Genomic DNA, 25,510 nt, shown 5'->3' with positions numbered 1-25,510 from the left:
CATGGATTTCTTCAGAAGAGAAGCAAGCATAAAAAACCAACCAGAGAAGTTGGGGGTTTAGGGTATTTACAGTGAGAAGTCGCCACGTAGCTGCCTCTTCTTCCCCTGCTCCTGACCACGAGGGAGAACTGCACAGATCGGGCAGGAGGGCAGGGGGATGCAGGAGGGAAATGGGGACCAGGAGGGAAATGGGGATCAGGAGGGAAATGGGGATCAGGAGGGAAATGGGGACCAGGAGGGAAATGGGGACCAGGAGGGAAATGGGATGAAGGAAAGAGATGCAGGATGGCAATGAGATGAAGGATGGCAGTGGGATGCAGGAGGGAAATGGGATGCAGGAGGGAAATGGGAATGTCCCTCTGAGGCACAGGAGGGGAAAGGGATACAGGGCTGGCAATGGGATGCAGGATGGCAATGGGATCCAGGATGGCAATGGGATGCAGGATGGCAATGGGATCCAGGATGGCAATGGGATGCAGGATGGCAGTGGGATGAAGGATGGCAATGGGATGAAGGATGCCAATGGGATGAAGGATGGCAATGGGATCCAGGATGGCAATGGGATCCAGGATGGCAATGGGATGAACAATGACAGTGGGATCCAGGATGGCAATGGGATCCAGGATGGCAATGGGATGAAGGATGGCAATGGGATCCAGGATGCCAATGGGATGCAGGATGGCAATGGGATCCAGGATGGCAGTGGGATGCAGGATGGCAATGGGATGCAGGATGGCAGTAGGATGCAGGATGGCAATGGGATCCAGGATGCCAGTAGGATGCCAGGATGCCAGGATGCCAGCAGGATGCCAATGGGATTCATCCATTCCCCAGGACTGCTGAGGCTTTGGTGGAAAGCTCCCAGCTCACAACCAGCACGGTGACTTTGCTTTTCCCAAGGGCTGACATTTTAATCCCTCCACCTCCCAGGCCTCAGGGAAGTCCCTGAGCCAACCCTCCCTCGGGGTGGGCTTGGGGAAACACCACAGGCTCAGGGGCTCTGCCAGCTGGGCCCACACCTCTCCCTTCCAGGCAGGGCCAGAAACTCACCCCTGGCTGAAAACCAGCTCTGGACCTATTGTGACCTTTCCAGCTGAAATTCCAGCCCTGCCACAGGCACAGGCAGCGCTGCCCTGATTTACAGATGGTCAGGACCTGCCCATCTGTGTGCCAAGCCCTTCCTGCAGCCCTGCCTACGCAAGTCCCTTCAGGAAAAAAAAAAAAAAAAAAAGACAAAAACCAAAGCAACACATGCAAACACAAAAGGCCCTAATTTGATCATATTCCTCTGAACTAAAAGCACCTTTGACCTAAATTTCCACCACGGGTTGGAATTCACCCTCAGCTGGCAGTGGATTAGGAGAGAGCAGAGCCCTGTGAGCATGGAGAGATCCAGGATGCTGCTGCCTCCCTTCCCAGCAGAGGGGAAGGAGGGCAGGAACCCCCAGCACACCCTACCCAGGCCTGGGTGTCTCAGTTTATGTAAAGTGGAGCTAATTTCACATTGTCATATGATATTAGAGCAGCCTACCTCTCTCTTGCAGCCCATGTGCAAAATCCCTGAGCAGAGCTATGAGAAGCATATGGAAAAACATCTCCAAGCACAAACATCCACCTACAGCCTGAGCTGTCCAATGTCACAGAGCCATCCCAGAGAGGGCCATCACAAAAGAGGTTTCAAGCAAAAGCAAACAGTCTTGTGGATGTTTTTTCCCCCTCCCAAAAACACCCAGAGACTGAAGCTTCTCCTTAACACATGCCTTGCATTTTTGCTCCTGCTGGCAGTTTAAAGGCAGCTCACAGCATTCACTGGTTTTGTTATCAAGGTAACAGCAGGAATTATTCCTGCTCTGTCATTAGGAGCAGGTTTCCATCCCCTCCAAGGCTGCCAGAGGTGAGGAGAGGCTCTGACAGAGGCAGGAAGGTTTGGTGGGTGCTCGGGGAGACAGAGCTGACCACGAGCTGCCCCTGCATCCTCTGACTTTGTCAACACCTTCGCAAGAAATTTCCTGGAGAGGAGGGAGAAAGGAGATTACACAGCGCTGACAAGCTCCTGGGATGTTCCTGAGATGCCCTGCAAGCTGTCAGGCTGTGATGAGCCTCCTCCAGGGCTGCATGGGGAGCAGGGATCCCATGGCACAATCCCTGCCAGGCTGTGGGGACGAGACCATCGGGTCACACTGGACTGAGTCACCTGAACCTACCCCTTCTCATCAATCATTCTGGCACAAGGAACAAGTAATCCTCAGGGAAAGCTGGTTTTGGAGGCTGCTGAATTGTTCTTGGCACTGCTCAGGAGAGCTTCGATTCGCTAGAAAATCCCAAGCATTTTAATATCACCAGAATATTTGCTCACAGGATGATGAGTCCTGTCATGAAATGGGACCCGGCCTCTGTGTCCCCCATCACAGGGACACTCCACTCTGTCATGCTGATGAGCAAGGATGTTGAGACCAGCCAGGGTCACCTCCTGCACGGTGTGACATGGCCATGGGGGCTGTGGACACAAGACCCACCTTGCCTGGCCAGGAACTCCATCAGGAGCTGCACCAGCCCCGAGCCATCGGCGTGGGATGAGCAACCATGCCCACCATGCATGCCCACCAGCCTGGCCAAGCTCCAGAACACCCAGGTGCCATCAGACCAGGGGGTTAACCCTCACCTTGTGCCCACCCTCTCTGCTGTGCCCTTCCCAGGTGCCATCAGACCAGGGGGTCAATCCTCACCTTGTGCCCACACCTCTCTGCTGTGCCCTTCCCAGGTGCCATCAGACCAGGGGGTCAATCCTCACCTTGTGCCCACACCTCTCTGCTGTGCCCTTTCCCAGTGCCAGCCAGAAGCAGCTCCAGCCACCTCCCAAAGTGTTGACTTTGGCTGTGGGCAGCCACATCTCTTCCTTGGGGCCACCTCACAGCCTGTTTTGCCTTGGCCCAGGGAAAAACGCCTAATTATTGCTTTTTTTTGCCTCTCCTTTCTTCTATTTTAAGATCCCACACCTAAAATTAGATCTGCTCACACAATGGGGCTCTGAGATTTAATGCCTTCCCCAAAAGCTGACAAAATAAATTGAACGTTTGAGTCATTTCTACGAACTCCTCAGCCGCCAAAAGGAGTAAATAAACAAACAAACAGAAATTGCATGGGGGCCAAACCACTCTGTCCAGAGGGAGTTAAAAACAGCTGCACCTGCACCAAATCATCTCCTGCACCCAGCGAGGAGCTGGAGCTCCTGGAGGGCTCCTCTCTCTCTCTCTCTCTGTACATCTCCACTGTGCTGTGGATGCTCAGATGCTGCAGCAGCTCCTGGGGAGCACAGTGAAGAGCCAGCAGACACAAGATTGCCTGTGTGGGTGGTGGTTACCAGGAACATCGTGGCTTCAGCTGCCTCCCCCCTGAATCACTCACGGGGACGGAGCTCAGAGAGATGCTCAGGTTCCAAACTCTGTGGGTGCACAGAGCTTGCACAGAAAAAACAGAGAGGGATCTATGGGGTGGGATCTTCAGACTTTAATTATTTTTTTCACGTTTTCTCGTCACACATTATGCATCAATAATAAAAAAAAAAAAATCCACCAAATACCAAGGCACCCCAGCACAATTAATTTAAGGCTGAATGGTGCCTGCCGTGCCTGCAGCCCCTGGTGATGGCTCAGCACACCAAGAGGAGCAGAATTAGCCCTGGCTGGAGTCACAGCCCTGCTGTTAACTCACCTCCAGCAGCTCCACACCTCAGCCTGCCAGGTGGGGCAATCGCACAGACCGCGCTCACAGCAGAGCAATTACTTAATATCTGCAAAGTGCCCTGCACTTAATTAATTGCCATTAACTCATTAGCCAGATTCTGACCTCCTAAGCCCAGCTTTAAGCCCTGCCCTGCTAGGCAGGGGCTGGTGTGCTCAGCCAGCCCTGTGCATGCACAGCCTGTGCCCATCTGGCTGCCCCAGTGCCCAGGCAGCGCCACCAGTGTCCCCAGGGTGTCCCTGCACGGCCACACGAGGCCATCCAGCCCTGCCACCCTGCTCACCCTGCCAGGGGTGGCTCTGGGGCTGTCCCTGCAGGGACGGGGCCACCAGGCTGAGCAGGAGCTGCACGGGGGGCAGGAGCAATGGGAGCAAATCCCCATCTGGCACTGGATGGCTGCCATATGCTGCCCAGGGAACCTGGCTGCCTGCAGCCTGGCACCAGGGGGGTGCCCACCTTCCTCTGCAGCCCCTCCTTGCTGAGCTGGTACCTGCCCAAAGCAGCACGGTGAGAATTTAACAACTGTACATCCACGTGCCCTCCCTGTGTGCACAGACTGTGGGGATTTCCCTCTCCCCAGTGAGGGATGGCCCTTCCAGCATCACCTGAGGCTGCACAAACACTGCTGGGTGGATGCAACACCCGAGGGCTGCAGCTGCATCCCTTCCATGTCCCCTTCTGCACCCCCAGCACAACACTGGCTCAAAGCCCTGCAGGCAACAACAACCAGCACATGATGCTGGTCCCTGCTGGAAAATCACCTGTCACCCCTCTGCAAGAAACCCCAAAGATTTCACCCCAAAGAGCTCCCTGCTGTGCCAGCAGCAAGTCCCACAAGCAGCAAAATCCCTGCACAAAAGCTCCACGCTCACTGCCTGCACATCCACCCCTACCAGCTGGCTTTCCATGGATAATCCCAGATGGGCCATGGGGCAAGACCCACAGCAGCAAGGTGGGCAGAGCCCAGGCATCACTACCCCACCCTTGCTCCATGGGATGCCCACGATGGGCAGAGCCACCGGCCACTCCAAACCACTCCTGGATGCTCCAAACCAGCTTCCAGGGATGCCCACACTGCACAGATCCCAGCTCTGCCCACCCCATGCCATCTCTCCAGCTGCCCACACTGCACAGATCCCAGCTCTGCCCACCCCATGCCAGCTCTCCAGCTGCCCACACTGCACAGATCCCTGTCCTGCCCACCCCATGCCAGCTCTCCAGCTGCCCACACTGCACAGATCCCTGTCCTGCCCACCCCATGCCATCTCTCCAGCTGCCCACACTGCACAGATCCCAGTCCTGCCCAGCCCATGCCATCTCTCCAGCTGCCCACACTGCACAGATCCCAGCTCTGCCCACCCCATGCCATCTCTCCAGCTGCCCACACTGCACAGATCCCAGCTCTGCCCACCCCATGCCAGCTCTCCAGCTGCCCACACTGCACAGATCCCAGCTCTGCCCACCCCATGCCAGCTCTCCAGCTGCCCACACTGCACAGATCCCTGTCCTGCCCACCCCATGCCAGCTCTCCAGCTGCCCACACTGCACAGATCCCTGTCCTGCCCACCCCATGCCAGCTCTCCAGCTGCCCACACTGCACAGATCCCTGTCCTGCCCACCCCATGCCAGCTCTCCAGCTGCCCACACTGCACAGATCCCTGTCCTGCCCACCCCATGCCAGCTCTCCAGCTGTGGGCCAGCAGCAGCCCCGGCACGCGAGACCGCGGCCTCGGGAGCAGCCAACAACAACAAACTCGTGTGTGAGCCACAAAGGGGAAAAACTCTGCGAGGAAACAATCTCAGCTCGACTCTCCCCAAGCCCACACTGTAAATAAGGCCGCGTACGGGTTTGTTTTATTTGTTTTAATGATGAAAACACAGCCCGGATTGTCCTGCTGGCTTGGGCAGGCTCTGTCCCCGAGCAGGGGAAGCGAGGGACACCCTGCAGAGCCACTGTGGCCAGCAAGCCTACAATAAACAATAAAAAACCGTGCCTCAGAGCTCTGGGCTGAGCAGAACCTCAGCAAAGCTCTGGGCTGAGCAGAACCTCAGCAGAGCCCCAGCAGAGCCCCAGCAGAGCCCCACACCCTGCCAGGCTGAGGCCAGCCCGGGTGGCACACAGAGACCAGCAGTGCCAGTGTCCTGTGCCAGCTCCACAGCTGGCAGGGAGGGAAACAAAGCCCCAGAGACAGGAATGTTGCCCACTTCCATGGCTGTTTCCAGGTGATGTCTGGTCCTGCATGCTGGGGCTGCAGGCCTTTCCAAGATACTCATCCTTGTTTTCCACAGAGATCTCAACAGCAGATTGGCTCGCCCACGTCTCCATCGCTGCTGCCATTGTCCTGACACACCATTCCCATTGCTCCACAAGCAGGAGGAACCTTCTGAAATTGGTTTTCTTGGCGTCAGAACGAACCTTTCCTTCCCTTGCTTCCTCCTCCTGGTCCAGCTGGGGATGGAGCCCTCACCTCCACCACATCCACACGGCCAGGCCAGGAGAAAGCCAAGCAACCCAAAGCTGAGACAACCCTCAGACACAACCAGGTTAAAAATACCTCATTTTCAGACTAAAGTTCAGTCCCCAAATGGAAAGAGAATCCAGGAAAAATGCGGCAGGCCCGGCTGGTGGCTGCCTTCCAGCACGAGCACCTCCCTTCGGAGGAATCCAGCAAGGAGTCTCACTAATCCACCCAGGACACACCAACATTTCTTCCTCATATTATTGGGCAGGGTGTTGGTTTTTTGTTTTTTTTCCTCTTTTTCGTTTTTTTCCGTCTGCTCAGCAGATTTGCCATTTGCTGGGAAGGCACCACGGGCATGGAGCTGGGGTGTGGTGGGGAGGGGGATGCAGGGACCCCCCTGGAACTGTGTGTGCCCCTGGCACCAGCCCAGGGACTGCAGGGAGGAGAGGCTGGCAAAGAAGGGACCAAAGTGGGGAACACAGCACACGTGTTGGCACTCACACTGAACAAACACACGGTGTCAGCCCCGTGCCTCAGTTTCCCTGCCCTCAAAGATGTGCTGGGGGACAACACAGGGGAACAGGGTGGCACAGGCAGCACTGCCAGCACCCAGCAGGATGGGTTCCCAGCAGGATGGGTCCCCAAGCATTCCCTCCAACCCCAGTGAGGACTCAGATCTCCCCCCAAGACCATCCCACCTCACTGCTGCCTGCATCACCTGCTTCTGCTCCCTTGCAATTCCCAAACTGCACCCCAAACCCGCCTCACTCCCTGCCCAGCTCTGCCCCAGTGAGGTCCCACATGTTTCCCAGGAGGATTTTTGCCCCTCACCACCCTGCTGAGCCCCAGGCACGCTGCCACAGCTCCAGCTTCCCTCGTGCTGACTGGAGGCAGGACACACATGGCCTTGCCATGCACATCAGTTCCTCACTGTTGGGAAGGAGAGGAGCTGGGGGCTCACATTTGATCCTCGGGGGCTCAGCACCAGCCTCTCCCCAGCCCCTGAGGTGCTGCTCTCCCTCCCTCCCTCCCTCCCAGTGAGATGCCCCCTGAGGAATTTGCACCTCATTCCTTGACACCTGCTTTAATTACAGGTATCAAGGCAGCTTCTGTCTTTCACAAGAGCTGTGAGCAAACTTCCTGCTCCCCTTTCTCTGCGAGGGGTTCCTGAGTCCCTGGGTCCCTCCCCACACGAGCAGAGGGTGATGGGCTCTGCCAAAGCCCCCCAAAGGCTGGAGCAGAAACTCCTGGCACTCGGCTGTGACATCCCAGGGTGATCTCAGGAATTTCAGCCCTGGTTTCCAGCTGCCACCAAGAAGAGGCTGCAGACAGCAGTGCCACTGAGACATGGGAGGTGCTGTCTCTAAAGCCATGTGGCTCAGGAGCTCCCTGCACACCGGATGCTCCACGCTCACCCACCAGGCAGCACAACAGCAAAATCCTGGTGGGTGTCTCCAAAATCCTTCCCCAGCAGCACATCCTGATGCTGCAGCATCCCTGTGCCTGTGGCACTGCCCAGCAGGCTCTGCAGGGAGCAGGTACACCCCAATGCCAGCTTGGTTTTCCTCCCCAGCTGCTCCCTGGCACCACTGCCCCATCCACCCCTCCCTTCCTGATGGAGTTCCCTCCGCAGGGTTGTGGGTTTGAGTGGTGTTGTATTTTGAAACATAAACTCATTAATTTCAGCCTAATGAGGACTTTATTGGCCAGGGATTACCACTATTCAGCTCAAGGAGATGCAAATAAACATTCACAAGCTCTAGAGTCCGTGAAAGGATCCTGATCCTGCTGATGGCTCCCACCCCTCTCCATCCAGACAGGTCCTTCCACTGCCATCCACCTTCTCCCTCCCATTCCTAGATTTCCCTGTCCCAGTCCATAGGCTGGGATTAATTTCAGCCTAATGAGGACTTTATTGGCTGGAGATTACCATTATTCAGCTCAAGGAGATACAAAAAAACATTCACAGGCTTTAATCTGTGAAAGGATCCTGATCCTGCTGATGGCTCCCACCCCAGCACCCACCTCTCCATCCAGACAGGTCCTTCCACTGCCATCCACCTTGGCCCTCCCATTCCTGGATTTCCCTGTCCCAATCCACGGGCTGGGAACCCCACAGGGCTCGGGGAAGGGACCCTGTGCTCACAGCAGCCACACCACCCCACTCTGCTTGCTTTAATTTTTAATCAAGTCACAAGACGGGGCGGATGCAGCTGGAAATAAATCATCAACCACAACAGCAATAAAAGCACCCCGGTGGCCTCGGCTCAGACGTGGTGAGCACAGGACCAGCAGCCAAACCACCACTGTCCCATCACTGTCAGGGTGACAGAGCAGCTCCTGTGCCAAGCCTGGACACTGCAGTTGTCACTGAAGAAACGGTGACAGGGTTGGACCAGGAAAGGAAAGGCAGAAGCTGCTAGAGCCAGTCAGGCCAGCTGCACAGCCCCGTATCACTGGGAAAAAGGGATCCAGGATTGCAGCAGTCCCTGGGATACCTGCCCTGGGGACACACATCCCTCCTAGCTCGGGGCTGCAGCTCCCCTTTCCAGCCTCCTCCAGTCCCAGGGCCATGGGGAAAAGGGGAAAGAAAGTCTGTGCAAGTCTCTCCCACGCAGGAGAGCCAGCAGAGCTCGTGTGCAGGGATTGAGCAATGTGGGGATGAGCCAGCAGCATCTCCCCAGCCCTCACCCTCACCACAGCAGTCAGCTCCCCTAAGCCCACCCAAATGCATGCCAGGAAATGGAATTTCTCCCTGCTGCTGCCCAGAGGATTCCTCTGCACCAGGCAGGAGCACAGGGCTGCTGCCTCCACACCAGGGTCCCTCCAGCCCCCGCCCAGCTCGCAGCAGAGGGATGTTCTCCCTTTCTTCTCTGTGAGGATTAGACACACTTCTTTTCTCTCATTGCTTTTCAAAAGAGAGCCTTTCTGTCACTGCTGATCCCTGGGGGAAATCTCTCTCTATTTCTCTCTCTCTTGCTTTCATAGCTGGGACAGTGGGAAAGGAAGTTTTCCTTCATCTCAATCTCCGTGCTGACAGGCACAGCGCAGCCCCCCGGGACCCTGTGTGCCCCCAGCTCTGCCTGACCCCACCAGGGCTCCCTGGCAGCTCCCAGCACCACGGGGACACCCAGCCCAAACCCTCTCTGAGCCATTTCGAAACCCACACTTGCGAAATCCTCATAAAAACCCCGGGCAGGACCCGCCAGCAAACCCAGCTCAAGGCAGCTACAGGTGCTCTGCCCTCGCCTACCTGCTCTCTCTCTCTCTCTCTGGAGGCTCCCATTACATTTCCCAGCGTTTCTTAAATGGATTTTTGGTTTTTTTTTTCTCCCCTCTCCCTCCTCCCTCTTCCTGACTGCTGTGGAACAGATCGAGCTGAGGAGAGGAAACCAAAGCTGGGAGCTGGCAGGGGTTTAGGCACGCACGGCGCTTTTAATGGAGCGCTCGCATGAGGATGGGGAGAACATGCCCAAGTGTGCCTGGGATCACAGCTCACAGCTAAACAAGCAAAGCCAGCCATCCTAAAGTGCTGTCAAAAACACCCAAAAAGTGAACTCATGGTTTTTCTCTACCCTCTGAGCTCTTTCTGTTGCCGAAATCAGGGCCCAGGCTGGTCACAGACGGCGTTTTTTTAATTATCGACCATGTTGCAATGTTTTCTCTTTTTATTTTTAGGAGGCCCTCTAAAACTATAGAGGAAATTATCCAAAAGAAGTTTGTTCAAACGGCCTGTCAGTTTGAGGAAGTGAAATTAAACCAGAAAAAAAAAAAAAGAAACCCCAGCCCTGAATCCTAATAAATCACACATCCACACACACACACAAAACTGGAGAACTCTGGGCATGCCTCCAAAGCCAAGGAAATGGATGATAAACAAAACAAACCTAGTTCTGCCCGGTAATAAAGGCTTCCACAGTGGGAATTTCTCACCCTGGAATCAGTTCCACTGAGAAGGGCACAGCTGGTGGCACATGGGGAGCTTCCCCCCTGAGCTGTGCCTGCAGGGACAAGCCAGCAATGCCATCCCATGCTGAGCTGCTCTCCACGGACAAAAATCCTACACTACGTGAATTTCCCTCTATAAATCCCTCTGGAGCACGCCCTGGTTCTGTCCCCACTGAGAATGGGTTGATCAGCCCATGACATATAGAGGTGGCTGCTTGGTTGTGCTGCTGTCACCAGCTGGGCTGGCAGTGGGGGCCTGCTCAGGGCTCACAGACCCACCCAGAGCAAACAAGACTCACCTTGGAGGGGGGAAAAAAAGCTGCAAAACAAAAGGAAGGGAAAGGGCAAATGGAAGAACGATGAAGATGCTGAAATAAATCCCGCCAGGCACGCAGGTATCTAAAGTATGAGGCAAAATCAGAGTGTGGGACAGCAAAAATGGCAGTGCCAAGGCCCCTTTCAAGCTCCAGATGCAGCTTCCCATAGGTGAGGATGCTGCAGAGTGGTGCCCACCCCTCCCCACCACGGGGCTCATCCTTTGAGGCCACCCAGCAGCAGGGAAAGCAGGGCAGGGACACTGGCAGGACACAGCCCAGCGACCCCAGAGCAGCCCCTACATGCCCAAAGCAGCATTTTGGGAGACCACAGCTGAGGCAAGAGCTGAGGCTATGACAGCAAAACCAGAGGAGGGGTGGGGACATGCAGGGGTGACCCCAGGAGCAGCTGGCACAGTCCCCATGACCACCCTGGCACGGCCACCAGCTGCAGGGAGCTGAGCCCAGCCCATCCTCTGCTCCATTCTCTCTCTGCCTTCCAGCTGAGGTTGCCATGAAAGAGTTAAAGCTTTCCAAGCTGGGCTCTCCAGAGGACTCCAGTTAAAAGTCCACCAGGCATTTTCCCATGGTGGACTTTACCCCAGCGCGATAACGCGCCCGGAGGTGCCAGCCTGAGAGGGACCAACCACCAGCACATTGGCACAGCAGGGACAGGTGGCACCAGGGTGGGAGACCCCTGAAAAACCTGCACAGCACAGGAATCTGCACACCAGCCCCCAAAAGCAGCACTCTGGGGTTTGGCAGTGAGAGGCCGCACGGAGCAGCGCTGTGCCTATCCCACCTCACGTGGGAATGATGTGCCTGCCCCCAAGGAGCCCATTCCAGCATGTCCAGCCCAGAACAGGCTCCAATTCCCACCCTGCAGAGCCCAGAGATTTCTCTCCCCATGCCTGAGGGCGAGGCAGAGGCAAGTGGCACTGCTGGCCCTGCTGGAACAGCCACCTGGCTCTCCTCTCCAAGGTTGTCTGCAAACCCTCTCTCACCAGGACGACACACAGCATTTTTTAAGAGCTGGGTGATGTAACCAACCCGTATTTATCATGCTGAAAACATCCCAAAGCTCCATGTCTTCCAGCTCCCAAGCACACAGTGTTCTCTTAATAAAATAATTGCAATGATGAATAGCTCCTTATAATGTTCTTCTTCTGCAGCTACTGACAGGGCCAAGAGCTGGGATGGAAAGTCCTTCTCCTCAATGAACCCTCAAGGTACATTCAGGATTTTACCTCCTCCAAGCAAAAAGAGCTGAAAAATTGGGGAAGTGCTGGCAGTGCTGTTCCAAGTCATCCCACCAGGCAGAGAACACCAAAACCCCTCTCCTCCAGCTCAGCCCCATCATTGTCTTAGTAATAAAGTCAGCAAATCACTGCAGGTCAATCCCAGTCCTTGGTTAAGCTGACGCAATCTTGAAGGCACCTGATGAAATCAGTGCTGAGCTCCAGATCCTGCCAAAGGCTCCACAAAAATCCACCCTGACAAAAGCTCCTCTGCCCAAAAGTCCACGGGACCCCCAAAACCAGCACCAGGAGCTCGTTTTCTGCACTTTGGAAATCAGGCTGTGGATTCAATCCTTCACTGCAAGTCCTGTGATTTCCACACTCACAATTACAGGGCAGCTCAATGCATTGGGGTTGGCTTTTTTTTTTTCTTTTTTTTGTAGAGTCATTTCTACCTTATTCATTTGTAAAGGTGCTTTGAATTAGGAGTGCTCTGGCTCTGCCTTCCCTTCCCACGCAAAGCTGGTTTTTACTCCCAGCCAGGACCAAGCTCTCTGGGTGTTTTCCCACAGCCTGTGCTCTCAAAGACTTAAAAAACTGAGCAGAGAGGTGGCAGAGAGGGACCTGGGACCTCATCCTGGCTTCGACTGCAGCTGGAGGGACTTCCCAGAGCCTGGGAGAACTGGCAGGACCGGCTGCTCCCACCCTGCAGGCACATCCCTACACCCAGCTCCAGGCTCACCCCTTCCTAGCCAGCACTCTCCCACCTCAATGTGTCCTGCCCTCCCTACAAAAGGCTGGTCTGGGGTCCCCAGGTCTTGGGCAGGACTGGAGAGCATCTCTCTGCTCTCAGGGATGAGCCAGCATGAGCTTCACCCTCCATGGCACTGCTTTCAAGGCTGTATCCTAAATTTTACCTGCTTGGGAAAGCCCTGAGCAGAGCTTTGGGGCTCCAACACCATTCCTAGGGATCCACCAAGCTGTGTCCCCAGGGTGTGAGGCTGCATCTTCCTGCATCTTCCAGCATCTGAGGGCAAATGGAACTGCTCCAAGAAAGAGACCTGGAGGACTCCTGGAGCAGCCCCACATCCCCTGAGCTGCCCCAGAGTTTTGGGAAGGTGCCTTGAGAGGAGGATCCTCCCCTCGTGTGCGTGGGCTCCAGATGGGCACCTTGCTGTTTGCTACCTGCCTACCCAGGGCCTGCTGCAAGAAATCCCTGCCCTGCAACATTTCCTGCACACACCTAGAGGCTGTGAAACCTGGCCAGACGTGGTTTTCCTCACCTGCCCAGCCTCAGCTGCCATGGCTCAACACCGGGACAACCGGAGGAGCGGCGCCCAGCTCCCCTCAGCCACCCCAGACAGAAAAATGCAGTGGGAAAAGAGAGAGCCCGAGCCCAAGGGAGCCTGCTGGCCTCTGATTTCCACAGAACAAACCTGCCCCACAGGTGAGGCACAGACCTGCCAGAAGGGAATTGCTGGTTTTGCCCCTTGACGCTCTAAGGTAAAGCACCAGGGCACAGCCACCAAAACACAGCTCCAAACACTGCCACAAACCCCTTGGACAACAAAATCTGTGTCTCCCAACCTTAAAAACAGGGTGTAATTTGGGGTGCTAGCATCAGCCACCCCAAATTGCCCTCTGGGGGTCCGGCTCCCAGCCAGTCCCAGCTCTGAACCGCTGTTTAAAGGCCCCACATTTGCACACAACAGGTACTGAGCTGGCCTGGGGCCAGGCTATCTCCAGCTGGGATCAGCTAAGCCTTCCTAAGTGCTTAAATAGGGGCCTGCAGGTAATTGTCCCAGGAGCCTTAACTCTTCCTGGAGCCCCTCTGAGGAGCACGGTGTAGAAAACCAGCAAGGCTGGCAGTGGAGGGATGTGGATTTAGGGCAGCACAGGTGACTGCATCCTGCCCTCCGAGCCCTACTCCTGACTGCAGCACTTCCCAGCATCTGCCTGGGCATCCTATAAATAAATCCCACGGCAGGGGCTGGGCAGAGCAGCCTGTAAAGCACAGGGCATTAACACCCAGGCTGGCACAGCTGGCTCACAGCGTGCCCAAGCAGCCAAGCACAATTTGCTTAGGGGTGCAGAAAGTTTTGGTTTGCCCCGGCAGGAAGGGAGCCTGGGTGGCCTCTGTAGGTACAGGAAACCCCTTTCTATCACACACATCGCTCTGCTTCCTCTGGATTTCTTTAACCTTTCACTCTTGGCCTGATTTATGCTTTCACACTGATTTTTGCACGCCTGCATTTCCCTCCTCCTCCTCCTCCTCCTCCTCGCCGCTCCAGTGCTGCGGAACCACACCAGCAAAAAAAGCTGGCAGGGCTTTTTGGCATCCAGCTGCCCAGAGCCAGAATAATCCCTGCAGGGAAACCTCCTGCTCTGGGGTTTGGCAGGAGGAGAGGAAAATGCCTCTGTGTGTCCTGTGCTGTTGTGCTCCAGGGCTGAGCAGCCAGCACGCAGCCCCAGCCCACCCATGGGATCCACGCTGGGCTGCGTGTGATGGGCAGGCACTGGAGCAGCTAATCTGGGACCCCAGGGACACATCCAAGGCAGAGATGGAGATTCTGCTGCAGAGGAGCTGCCTGGTGAGCCCCAGGCTCCAGCACAGCCCCGGGCTGGTTTTTCCTTGCAGACAAGGAAAGGAATCTGTGAGCAGCTCAGTGCTGAGCCCTCCAAAGCATCCAGGCATTGCACAGCAGGCAGCACCCTGTCAACAAAGGGCATCCCTGGCACCACAAGCACGTGGAGCAGCGCCCAGTGAAGCCATCAGAGGCAGGAGGGCGTGAGGACAGCGGGGACACTGCCTTAATTTCACCTAAAGGGCCCCTTGGGTGGGAAGAGGAGCTGCTTGTTCCCAGTCTCCACGGGGATCCTGGCACAAAATGAGCAAAACATTGGGCTGTGTTGGAAGCATCATCTTCCTGGGAGTGGATGGGGAAGCTGAGGCCAACAACTCCAAGGCACTGTCGGAGCAGGGAGAGCAGCTCAGAGCCCAGGGGAAAGGCTGGGCAGGAATCACAGCTGAACTCAATTCTCCAGGCCCAAACTGGGAGCATTTTAATCCATTCAGTTGGATAAATAAAGAGTGGGAGCAGGTGGCCCTGGTGTCACCAGGCATCACCAGGGAGAAGGGATGACAGAGGCAGTGCATCAACCTGGTGTTCCACCCCTGCTGTGGTGTCCTAAACCCCACACAACAACCTGAGCCTTACAGGGAAAAGGAGAAAACTCAGGAAAGCATCTCTTCATTCCATTTGCATGGGACATGAGAGGCCACCCTGAGAGCCACCAGCTCCCAGGGCTCCCCCAGCCTGGCATGGCCACCAAAAAGGAAATGAAGCCTCAAAGGTTATCACTGTGGCGTTCGACTGAGCATAAAAATCCTGCTCTGAAAACAAAAACAAGGAAAGACACAGAAGGGGGGAGAGAGGCAGGGATGTACAGCCCCAAAAAACAGGAGAGGGGATGCAGGGGCTCACCCCACACCAGCACACATCTCCATGGCAGGAAGAGTTTCCCCAGGAAAATAAATGCAAAGTCTGTTATAAAAGTTTATCAGCGAGGAAGAGCGAGGGCGCCTGACTACAGGATAGAGATGTCATTATTTTCATGCATCTGCCTTACCCAATTTTATTTAGTTGCTTTCTGCACCATTTCATGCTCATTCTGCTGCTGAGCTAGACAATTGCTTTATAACTCTAGGGTGCAATTTCACTGTCTGTGAGCCACACGCACGCACGCGGGGAGAGCTGCACCTCCCTCCCTTCTCCCCACACCCCGAGCTTTGGAGAGGAGTTTTCTTCATGCATTTGAGAGGGGAAAAAAAATAGAAATTAAAATGCTAAGGCACTGTGTTTAATATATTCCAGGAGTGTGTGGGGGGAGCAGCCCCAGCGAGCAGCAGCTCCCCATTAAGGCTGAGCAGGATGAACTGGAGGGCAATCTGCTCTCTCACGCTACTGAGAATGAGAGAGACAGAGCCTGGCAGGCTGCAGGGCAGGAGCCCTGTGAATCACGCTGGATTTTTATGATCAATTGAAAGTCACACTTGAACAAGTGCAGGTCAGCAGGGAGGGTTGGTCACGCAGGTGCCGAGCTCCAGACAGCGGCTTTCAACTCGCTCCTGTCACCTGGTGCCAGCCTTGGTACACCCCTATTCCCTGCTCAACCATCAACCATCCCCCCCAGGGCTGCTGTGGGGCGTGAGGGGTCACCAGAAGGAGCCCCAACACTGATGGGATGCAGTGTGGGATCATGGATTTCCTCAGCACAGTGTGCTCCAGCACGACCCGGTGCCTGCTCCATGCACCAGAGACCACAGCTCCTCCACAGCAGGCAGAGCCACAGCTCCCCTGGCCTGATGAAATCACTCACCTCCCACAAATGGGGCAGAAAAAGAAGGGCTGGGGGCAGAAGGGAGCCCAGTTCAGTCTGGTAAGGATGACCAGAACAGAATATCTTTGCTATCCCTTTCCCAAGAGCCCCCACATGCACACAGGTCTTTGGGAGCAGGGCAGGGAAGCTGCAGCACTGGCAAACCCCTCTCACCCATCCTTCACACCCCCAGGAGCACCCAAACAGCTCTCCCAGCCCCATGTGGTGCCTCTGCTCCTGCCTCTATCATCCAATTCTTCTCTGCCACCCCTCACCATCCCTCACTCAGCTCCCCCATCCCAGCCTTGCCATCTCCATGGCTCAGGCTGGATTTTGGCTGGAATTTCACCCCCTCTCCTACCACCTCCACATCTCAGGGTGAATTTTGGCTGGAAGCTCTCCCTCTCTCCAGCCATCTCCGTGCCTCAGGATGGATTTTGGCTGGAATTTCACCCCCTTTCCTACCATCTCCACACCTCAAGCTGGATTTTGGCTGGAATTTCACCGCCTTTCCTACCAACTCCACGCCTCAAGCTGGATTTTGGCTGGAAGCTCTCCCCCCCTGCCCTTCTCCTTCCCCTCTTGCCTCACCACTGCCATTGCCTCACTGCCACTCCGGAACGGGCACGTAGGAGACGCGCTGCCCACAACTAAATTGTCTCGCACAGCCCACAGAGTTCACAGCAAAGGGAAAAAATAAAAGCAAAACAAAGAAAACAGCTCTCCTCCAGCACTCACTTGTCAGCCAGAAATGGAAAAACAATAATCAAATGTTTCTGGAATGAGATGGGGCATCCCTCCCTAACCCGCCCCTGGCAGCACAAAGGACCTGCCCCAGGAGCTGAGGGGGCTGTAAATCTCTGGAGGCTCCCTCAGCTCCCCCTCTCTGGATTTTTTTCCCTTTTTTTCCCAAGTCTGTAAAGCTGAAGAAAGCCAAACCTCCACAAAAGAGGAGCCCATGAAAAGTAACAACCAGCTGGGAATGCCATTACCATTTTATTGGTCCCCAATAGTGCTATTGCTCCTTTTATCTCCTGGCTCTGCAGTGATCCTGCAGCTGATGGGATCCAGGGAAATCCAGACAAGACCCAAACACACCACCAACCTCCACTCATGGCCCAAAAAACCAAGTCTTTGACCAAAAAAAATCAAATCCCCCAGGGTTTGGAAGAAGAAGCAACGACCACAGTGGGAGGGAGCAGAAGGGGATGCCAGCCCTCATTAATTCCCTGAATCTTGAGGCTGTTTCTTCCCTGCCCTGTGCTTTGGGAGCACCTGGCTCGCCCACAAACCCCACCTGGGAGCTTTCCTTTGCTCCTGGGCCAAAAAGCAGCTTTGGGGGGGAGTGGGTTTGGAGGTTTTGGACCCTGCAGAGCCCAGGGGAGCTCGGTGGAGCTGCCACCCCAGGCTGGCTCAGCTCTGCAGGGCTGGCTCAGCTCTCAGAGCCACCCCACAGCCTCGCTGCAGGCTCTGCTCCCAGCTCTGACACTGCCCCGTGCCTCAGTTTCCCTCCCTGCATCTGCCTCATCTTGGGCATCGTGAGGAGCTCTGGAGGCAAGATCCATCCCCAGGCAAGATCCATCCCCAGGCAAGATCCATCCCCTGCTGATGTGCAGAGAGAGGCAGGAGCTGGCATGGGCACAGAATCACAGCCCCAAGGTGCAGCCTTGGAACTTTTATTGTGGATCACAGTAAGAGAAAAGGGAAAGAGAGGGGAGGGGGGAAAAAAAAGCCCAAGCATTTGGTGCTCACCAATGCTCTGTTTGAACAGGATTATTTTTTAACTCCACGTTAAACAAAATTTCAAAGGAGAGGAGCTGCATTTGGGCTTAATTTGAGCCCTTTCTTCCCTTTCTCACGAGGGAATTGTTCCCTGTTTATCTCAGAAAACACCCTCCATTTTGAAAAGCTCCCTCCCCTCTAAATAAAAACTCAGGTTGATTTCCTTGACTTTGCTTTGCTTTTTCTAAGCCAAACCTTGTCAGAAAAGGCAAGTTCTCACAGCCAGTTTCCATCTCGACAATAGAGCATTTTCCCAGGCTAAATTGCTTCTGTCTGAAAATCTTCTGGCAGTTTGAGCTGGCTGGCATGTGTGGGGATCCTTCTGTAGGGTTTTTTAAATCCTTATTTGCGATATTATTTCATCTGCTTCGCGCTGCCTTGATGTTGGAGCAGCCTTTGGAGAGACACAACTGCTCCTCCCTCCTCCTCCTCTGTCCTCCCTCCAGGCACACGCTTCCCTTTGAGGAGGAGGAGAGGGGAGAAATAAAATAAAAGACAAGCAAAGAGGAAAATGTCAGAAAGCTGCTTTTTGTGTGCGTGTCAAACGTTCAAAGTTATTCCAGACTCTAGTCTTTAAATGTAATAAAATACAGCAACTCCTGACAAAATCAATTAAAATAAAACCACCCAGGCTGCCTCCCCTCTTGCTTTGTAGCTCTGCTGACTCCAAGAGCCCACCTGGGCCTTTTAGGGAGCAATTAGGGAAGTTCTGGGATGGATCCCGTGCAGACTGAGCGTCCCTCAAGTGCTGGGCATCCCTCCACACTTCTGAGCATCCCTGACACTTCTGAGCATCCCTCCACACTTCTGAGCATCCCTCCACACTTCTGAGCATCCCTGACACTTCTGAGCATCCCTCCTGAGTGCCCACATCCTTCCACATCCCCCAGCACCCCTCTGAAATGCCCAGATCCCTCCACAGCACAGGTCAGAGCGAGAAGAGCCCCAGTTTCTTCCCTCCCCACAGGAGATCAGAGCCAGGGAAGGATTAATTAGAGCCCAATTAGGTTGCCCAGCTCACAAGGAAGTCCCTGCAGCACTTGGCCAGCAGGGCTTTGAGGGATCCCAGGCTATGGGACCCCTCACCATCAGCACACCCCTGTTCAATCCCTTGCCAAGGGCCACCAGCTCTTGCTGTCTCACTGCTGGGTTATTTATAGCAGGAATGATTTGGGGATTTCAGGCAGCTGGGAGCCTCAGGGAATACTCTGAGCACACACAATCCCCAGGAAAAGGCAGCAGGATGCTCAGAGGAACACGGAGCCCACAGACAAGGCAGGACCAGAGCACACCCCAAAGCCCTGCAGCACCCGCAGCTCCTCTGCTTGTTTCTCTCCTTAACCATCCTGCAAAAAAACCTAAAAAATCCAAAATTCAGCCCAGTGGCAGGGCTCTGGCATATGGCAACCCACCCCTGCTCCCAGAAAACAATACTCAACAAAAAGGTTTTTAACCCATTTCTTAATAAATATTTATTTTTGCCTTGAAGATGTGGGTGGGACAAAGCCAGGGTGTATTTTCCAGTGAAATGTTTTGATTCCCCCCTTGTTGGTTTTTTTTTTTCCCCCTCAACAGGAGCAAAGTGCCAATAATAATATTTGCAATGAATAACTCAAATTCTGTGGCTTTCTCCCCCGCTCTCTTTTAAATAAATAAAATACCCTAAATTTGAGAAACACAAACGCTCCCTCCAACCCAGCAGGACGATGTGGAATAAACTCAGGGACACTCTGATTAATTTCACTGCCACAACCCAGATTCTGGAAAAGGGCAAAAATCCCTTCCCAGCTTGTTCTGCATGTGTCAATGAGGAGAGAGGTTGAGCCCTACGAGAGAGACCAGGACAAACCAGACCTCACCTCCTGCTCCAGCCCCATGGAGCCAACCAGATGTGGGGCAGAGGATTCTCAGGATGCTCAGATGCTCCCCACATCCCTCAGTTCCCCTCCCTGCACACACTGCCACATCAGCTGCTGCTTCCTGAGCGGTACCAAGAGCAGGACTGAGCATCATGGTGAGGTCTCAATCCAGAAGTTTCCACTCAGGATCTCTCCAGGCTCATCCCATCCACACACAAACCCCCCCACGGGATGCAGGTGCCTGCTGGATGCTCACCAAGCACCCTGGCTGGACATGCAGGGGGTTGTTCTGCTGTTTCCCTGGGAAGTGCTGATGCTCCAGCCCTGAGCACAGCACGGCCAGTGCTCACCCCACATCCTGAGCAGCTGCAGCTGGCCCTGGCACGGCTGCAGGGTGGGGAGAGGGACACACAGACAGAGAGGGACACACAGAGAGAGGTTACAACCTGCTGCAGTGGCCTCCGGAGGGAAGCACTCAGACACCCATTAACTGTTTCTTCTCCCGCCAAGCTGAGCCTTGAGGGAGAGCTCCTCGAGCTCACCATCCCTATTTTCCTCCCCAGAGACACCCAGGGAGTGGGCAAAGGGAAAACAGAGCACTGAGAGGATTGTAAAAGGCAGAGAACGAGCAGCCACCTGAAGAAACGAGTCCTTGCTTGGCACATCAGTGTCCTGTGAAAGCCTCACCTCAGCCCATGCACCCCACCACAGATTTTTTCCTACATTTTCTACATTTTTCTACATTTTTGTAGAAAATGTACAATTTACATTTCCTACACTTTCTCCTCCTCCTGGAGACCTGGGACAACACAGAGGACCAAAAACTTGGCAGCCCTAAACCAGCTAAGCCTAGCAAAGGCAGGACTGTAACTGCAGACGGCTCCAAGGCAGCATCTGCTGGATCCAGAGGGGTTTTAAGCCCCTCCAGGGCTGTGGAGGTACCTGTGCCACAGCCCCTGTGCCAGGCTGCAGGTTGTGCTGGCACTGGGATGGCAGGCAGGTGACAGCAGCCAGCCTGGGAGATGCCCAGGGACGTGCTGTTCTCATATGGGGAGCCTCTGGCTGGCATCTGCCAGCAGCTCTCCAGAGGAGCAGGAAAATGAGATACTACTATTAAAAGTGCCCAGTGCTGGCCACACTTCCAGCCATGACATCAGCGGGGTTATCTCAGTCTAACCACGGGCAGGACTTGGCCAGGAACCACCAGGTTGGCCTTGCTGGGCCAGACTGAGCTGGGATTTTGATGGGGACACAGTAATGGAGTAGAATTTTGGCTGTGCTGCTGCTGCTCCCCAGCTCAGGCCTGTGCTGGTGTGCAGGGAAACAAACCCCACAAGCTGGGCTGGTTTTCTCCCCTGGGTTTTTCCAGCACCAGCTCCCAAAAATGACACGAGACAGGGTTGGTGAAACAGCCCTGGACCCTGCAGAGCTGGGAGCTGGTGGGGTTTGGACCATGCTGACTCTAGAGAGGCCCCAGGCTCATCCAGCCCTGCTCTGGCTTCACTGGGAAGCTCACATTTGTGAGCTGAATGTTGGAGCTCACGCTCCCCTCCATCCTCCAAACTGCTCCAAGCTTTTAGACACAACCTGCCTGCACTGCCCAGAGCAGGACCAAGATCTCCCCCTCCAAAACCTGCAGCAACCACTGCCCTTGCAGCCAAAGGGATTTTTCCCAATTATCAGCGACCAAAGACCAGCACATAAAGTTTGGGAGTCTCTCCAGACAATCCCAGACCACACACCCCAACCAGCTCCCACAGACAGATGGATTTTCTCCCGAGACAAGGATGAGAAGTTTAAACCTTCCCCAGCAGGGCTGCCCTGTTTTCCATGGGGATGCTGCCCAATGTGCGGCACAGACACATTTCTAAATGAGCAGATAAATCAGTTGCTTTTCACTTGCGCCAGGGTGAAAATTTCGAAATTTTCTAAATTTTAAATTTCTCATTTCTAAATGAGCAGATGAATGAGTTGTTTTCTAAATTCTAAATTTCTCATTTCTAAATGAGCAGATAAATGAGTTGTCTTCCACTTGCACCAGTGTGAAAACCCTTCCTTGAGCCAGCAGTCACAGCCTCTCCCCCTCCTACCCCCTCAAACCACCCTGACTAATAACACAATGTATTTTTTAGCATTTACAGCATAACAGGAGAGTTCAGGACTGACAGAAAACACAGTTAACGCACACAGAGGCCTGAGCCTGCCCGGATAACAGAGATTTGGATTGTCTTCCACAAGAGCATCCAAGGAAATGTGAATTCCCCAAACAGCCACCCCCTAAGGTTAAACCACTCCAGTGGGACAAGAGAGGCACCTTCTGCTGGGATGAGCCCCAAAAGCTGCACTGGACCCAGCCAAAAGGAGCTGCTTTGATTTGGAACCAGGAACACACTGCAGGTGAGATGCTTCTGGCCCCAGCAGCATCTCCCAGCCCAGACAACGAGGGGCACTGTGAAAATGGGATTTTTGGGGGGCACGGAGATGCCACCGACAGCTCTGCCAGCCCACAGGGCCAGGGTGTCCCTGCCAAAGCCCCCAGACCACCACAGCCCTGGAAAAGCCTCTCAGCGGGCTGGGCTTGCAGGGAAACCTTGTGACGGTTGTTTGTATTTATTCTGCTCTTTGAAAGGAATAACTGAAATTGCAATTTGTCAATAAAACGAGCAAAAAAACCCAAAAAAACAAAACAACAACACAATAAAGGAAAAAAAAAAAAAAAACAAGAGGAAGAAAGAATCAAAACACAGCAGCGGCAGGCTGGAGAGGCTGAGCACAGATTGAAAGCCCAGGAGGGACGGTGTGGCTGGGCACGGCCAGGCTGGGAGCCCCCGGGCCGAGCGGGGACAGGGATGGCAGCACTCGGCCCTGCTCCCCCGAGCCCGCACTTGGCTCCAGGCCACTCCGCTCAAACTTTTCTTCCCCCCACCCCGAGCACTGAGCTCTGCAATATCACTTCTCCTCCTGGAAGCGAGACGCAGGAGGCATTCGCCCTTACAAGCCAGGACTTGACTCAGTCACCGAAACGATGGCAAACTCCGGTTGGAAATAGGTTTTAAAACGCAGCTAAAAGGAGGAGAGGGTGGGGAGGGGGGGGGGGGTAAAAAATAAGAACAAAAAGGCAGGAGGGTCCCAAGCGCGGCGGGTCTGGGGAGCCGGCGATGCGAGCGGAGGGGCCGGGCGCTGCCTCCCCCTGCCCGGCTGCGCGCCCCGGATGCCGCGGGGAGAAGGGAGAAAAAATAAAAAAGGAGGAAAAGTCAAAAATTAAAGGAAAAAAAATAAATAAACCGAGGGGAAAGGCAAGAAGGGGAATCACAGGCTGCGCGCTGCCGAGCCCCGAGCAGAGCCGGCCCCGGGCGGGGAGGGGGCTCTGCCCGCTGCCGCTGCCCCGCTCCGAGCGCCGCTGGGGCCGCTGCGCGACCGGCCCGGCCCGGCTCGGCCCGGCTCGGCTCGGCTCCCCGGCCGGGGCCCGCCGTTCCCGGGGCTGCGCCACGAAGGAAAAAAACCCAAAAAAACAACAGCAAACCAAAAGAAAAATCCCAAGTGTACGGCAGGGGCCGGGGGCAGGGGCCGGGCCGGGCCGGCCGCGGCGCTCCCCGGGGAAGGGGCGAGCGCATCCCCCGCCCGGCGGCCCTGAGTGCGCGCCGCTGGAAGGGGCAGCGGAGCCGGGGGAGGGGGGAAGGCGGCAGGACAGGCGCTGATTTTATCGTCCCGAAGCACCCCCCACCCCCCGCGGTAGGAAGGGAGAATCTCTCGGAACAGAACTCACCCAGCGGCAGGAAGTGTTTGGTGTCCATGGCTGGTGCTTAACTCATGCCAAGGGGCTCGGCGAGCGCGGCGGCGAAAACACACAGGCAGGGCGGGCGGAGGGGAGGGAAATCAGCGCGGGGGGAGAGGGGAGGAGGGGAGGGGAAAAAAAAACACCCACGGGGAGGAGGAGGAGGAGGGAGGAAGGGAGGGAGGAGGAGGAGGAGGAGGAGGAGGAGGCAGCGGCAGCGGGGAAGCTGCAGCCCCGCAGCGGCCCCGCAGCGGCGGCCCCGCGCAGCCGAGGCCGCGGAGTTGTGGCAAACTCCAACAATGTAACTCCGGGGCCCGCGCAGGGGGAGCCGAGCCTGGCCGAGCCGAGCCTGGCCGAGCCTGGCCGAGCCGAGCCGAGCCGAGCCGAGCCTGGCCGAGCCGAGCCTAGCCGAGCCGAGCCGAGCCGAGCCGAGCCGAGCCGAGCCGAGCCTGGCCGAGCCGAGCCGAGCCTGGCCGAGCCGAGCCGAGCCGAGCCGAGCCGAGCAGCGCCGCCCCGCGCCCGCCCCGCCGGCCCGCGGAGAGCGCTGCGCTGGTGGTGTTGGATGGTTTTGTTTGGTTTTTTTTTTTTTGGTTTTTTTTTTTTTTTTTCTGAGGTTGTGTTGGTTTTTTTTCTTCTTAAAGTGATGGGGAAAAGGAGGGAAATGGAGTGGGGGGGGAAGGAAAAAACACAAGGGAGGAGAAAAAAAAAAGAAGGGAAAAAGAGGTGGTGAAAAGGGGAAATTAGAGATGTGGAAGAAGAGGGGAGATGAGAGTGGAGAGAGGGGGAAGGAGAGAAGGAAAGGAGAGGGGAAAGAGAAGGAAAGAAGAGCAGAAATAGAAGGGAAATAAGAGAGGGAAAAGAGAAGAAAAAGGAGAGGAAAAAAGATGGTTTTTTGGTTTTTTGAGGTTTTTTTGGGGTTGTGTTGGTTTTTTTTATTCTTAAAGTGATGGGGGAAAGGGAGGAAAATAGAGTGGGGAGAGAGGGGGGAAAGGATAAAATAAAAGGGAGGAGGGAAAAAAGGGGGGGGAAAAGAGGTGGTGAGAAGGGGAAATTAGAGATGGGGAAAGGATAAAATAAAAGGGAGGAGGGGAAAAAAAAGAGGTGGTGAGAAGGGGAAATTAAAGATGGGGAAAGGATAAAATAAAGGAGGAGGGGGAAAAAAAGAGGGGAAAAAGAGGTGGTGGGAAGGGGAAATTAGAGATGGGGGGAGATGAGAGTGGGAAGAAGGGAAAGGAGAGGAAGACAAGAGAGGGAAAAGAGAGCAGAAATAGAAGGGAAATAAGCGAGGGTAAAGAGAAGGAAAAGGAGAGGAAAAAAAGATGGGAAACAGCAGGAAGGGAAAAGAAGTGAGGAAAGAAGAGGGAAAGAGAAAAAAGATGGAAAAGAGGGGATAAAAAAGGGGTGCGTAGCGCTGCAGTGGGAGGGGGAGCAGAGGGGGTTCCCAGGGTGATGCTGAGCAATGCCAGCTGTGCCCAGCCCCGGAGCCCTGCCTGTCCCCGGGCATTGTCACAGCCCGGGCAGCGCTCAGAGCACGATTTATTTCATTTCCCATCCGTGAGGCACAACAAACAACTCTCTGTGTGTGTCCGTGTGTGTGTGCGCGGCTCCTCCGCAAACTCTCACCTCCCGAGCACCGCCGGTACCACCCCTGGCTGCCTCCCAGAGCCCCGGCCCCCCTGCCCAGGCAGGCCTCCAGGTTTAATAAATGATACTCAGCCCTGTAAGAATGTGTATTAGCGGCTTGATGGACCAGAGCGACTCCGCTATGCATGAAGCATATTAAACATGGTATCGACCCCTCGCTTTCCACGGCGGTAACATGCATAACAAACAGGCTGGGGCCACGCTGCAGCTGCTCACACACACGCTGGGGAGAGGCTGCAGTGACACCAGGGACAGCTGCTGCTGGCACAGGTAGCTCCCAGAGCAGAGCCAGCCTTCCTGCAGTGAGTGTACCAGGGTAGCTGGGACAATCTGGGGTGTCCCAGATGTTCTCCCTGTGTGGCAGAGC

At 55.1% G+C, this 25,510-nt stretch overlaps 1 protein-coding gene across 1 annotated transcript in view; it reads right to left on the bottom strand.

The window, feature by feature from the left end:
* Nucleotides 1–23,625, bottom strand: part of RXRA (retinoid X receptor alpha) — a 106,003-nt gene extending 82,378 nt beyond the window's left edge. Inside the window, exon 1 of the mRNA XM_054646371.2 lies at nucleotides 23,491–23,625. Coding sequence (XP_054502346.1) covers nucleotides 23,491–23,518 — 28 coding nt within the window. The 5' untranslated portion in view covers nucleotides 23,519–23,625. The remainder of the gene's footprint in view (nucleotides 1–23,490) is intronic.
* Between the last annotated feature and the right edge of the window lie 1,885 nt (nucleotides 23,626–25,510).

The sequence above is a fragment of the Agelaius phoeniceus genome, chromosome 21 (genome assembly GCF_051311805.1).
Source record: "Agelaius phoeniceus isolate bAgePho1 chromosome 21, bAgePho1.hap1, whole genome shotgun sequence".
Classification (NCBI taxonomy): domain Eukaryota; kingdom Metazoa; phylum Chordata; class Aves; order Passeriformes; family Icteridae; genus Agelaius; species Agelaius phoeniceus.
The sequence above is the reverse complement of the archived record's forward strand: the minus strand, read 5'-3'. Positions and strand labels throughout refer to the sequence as shown.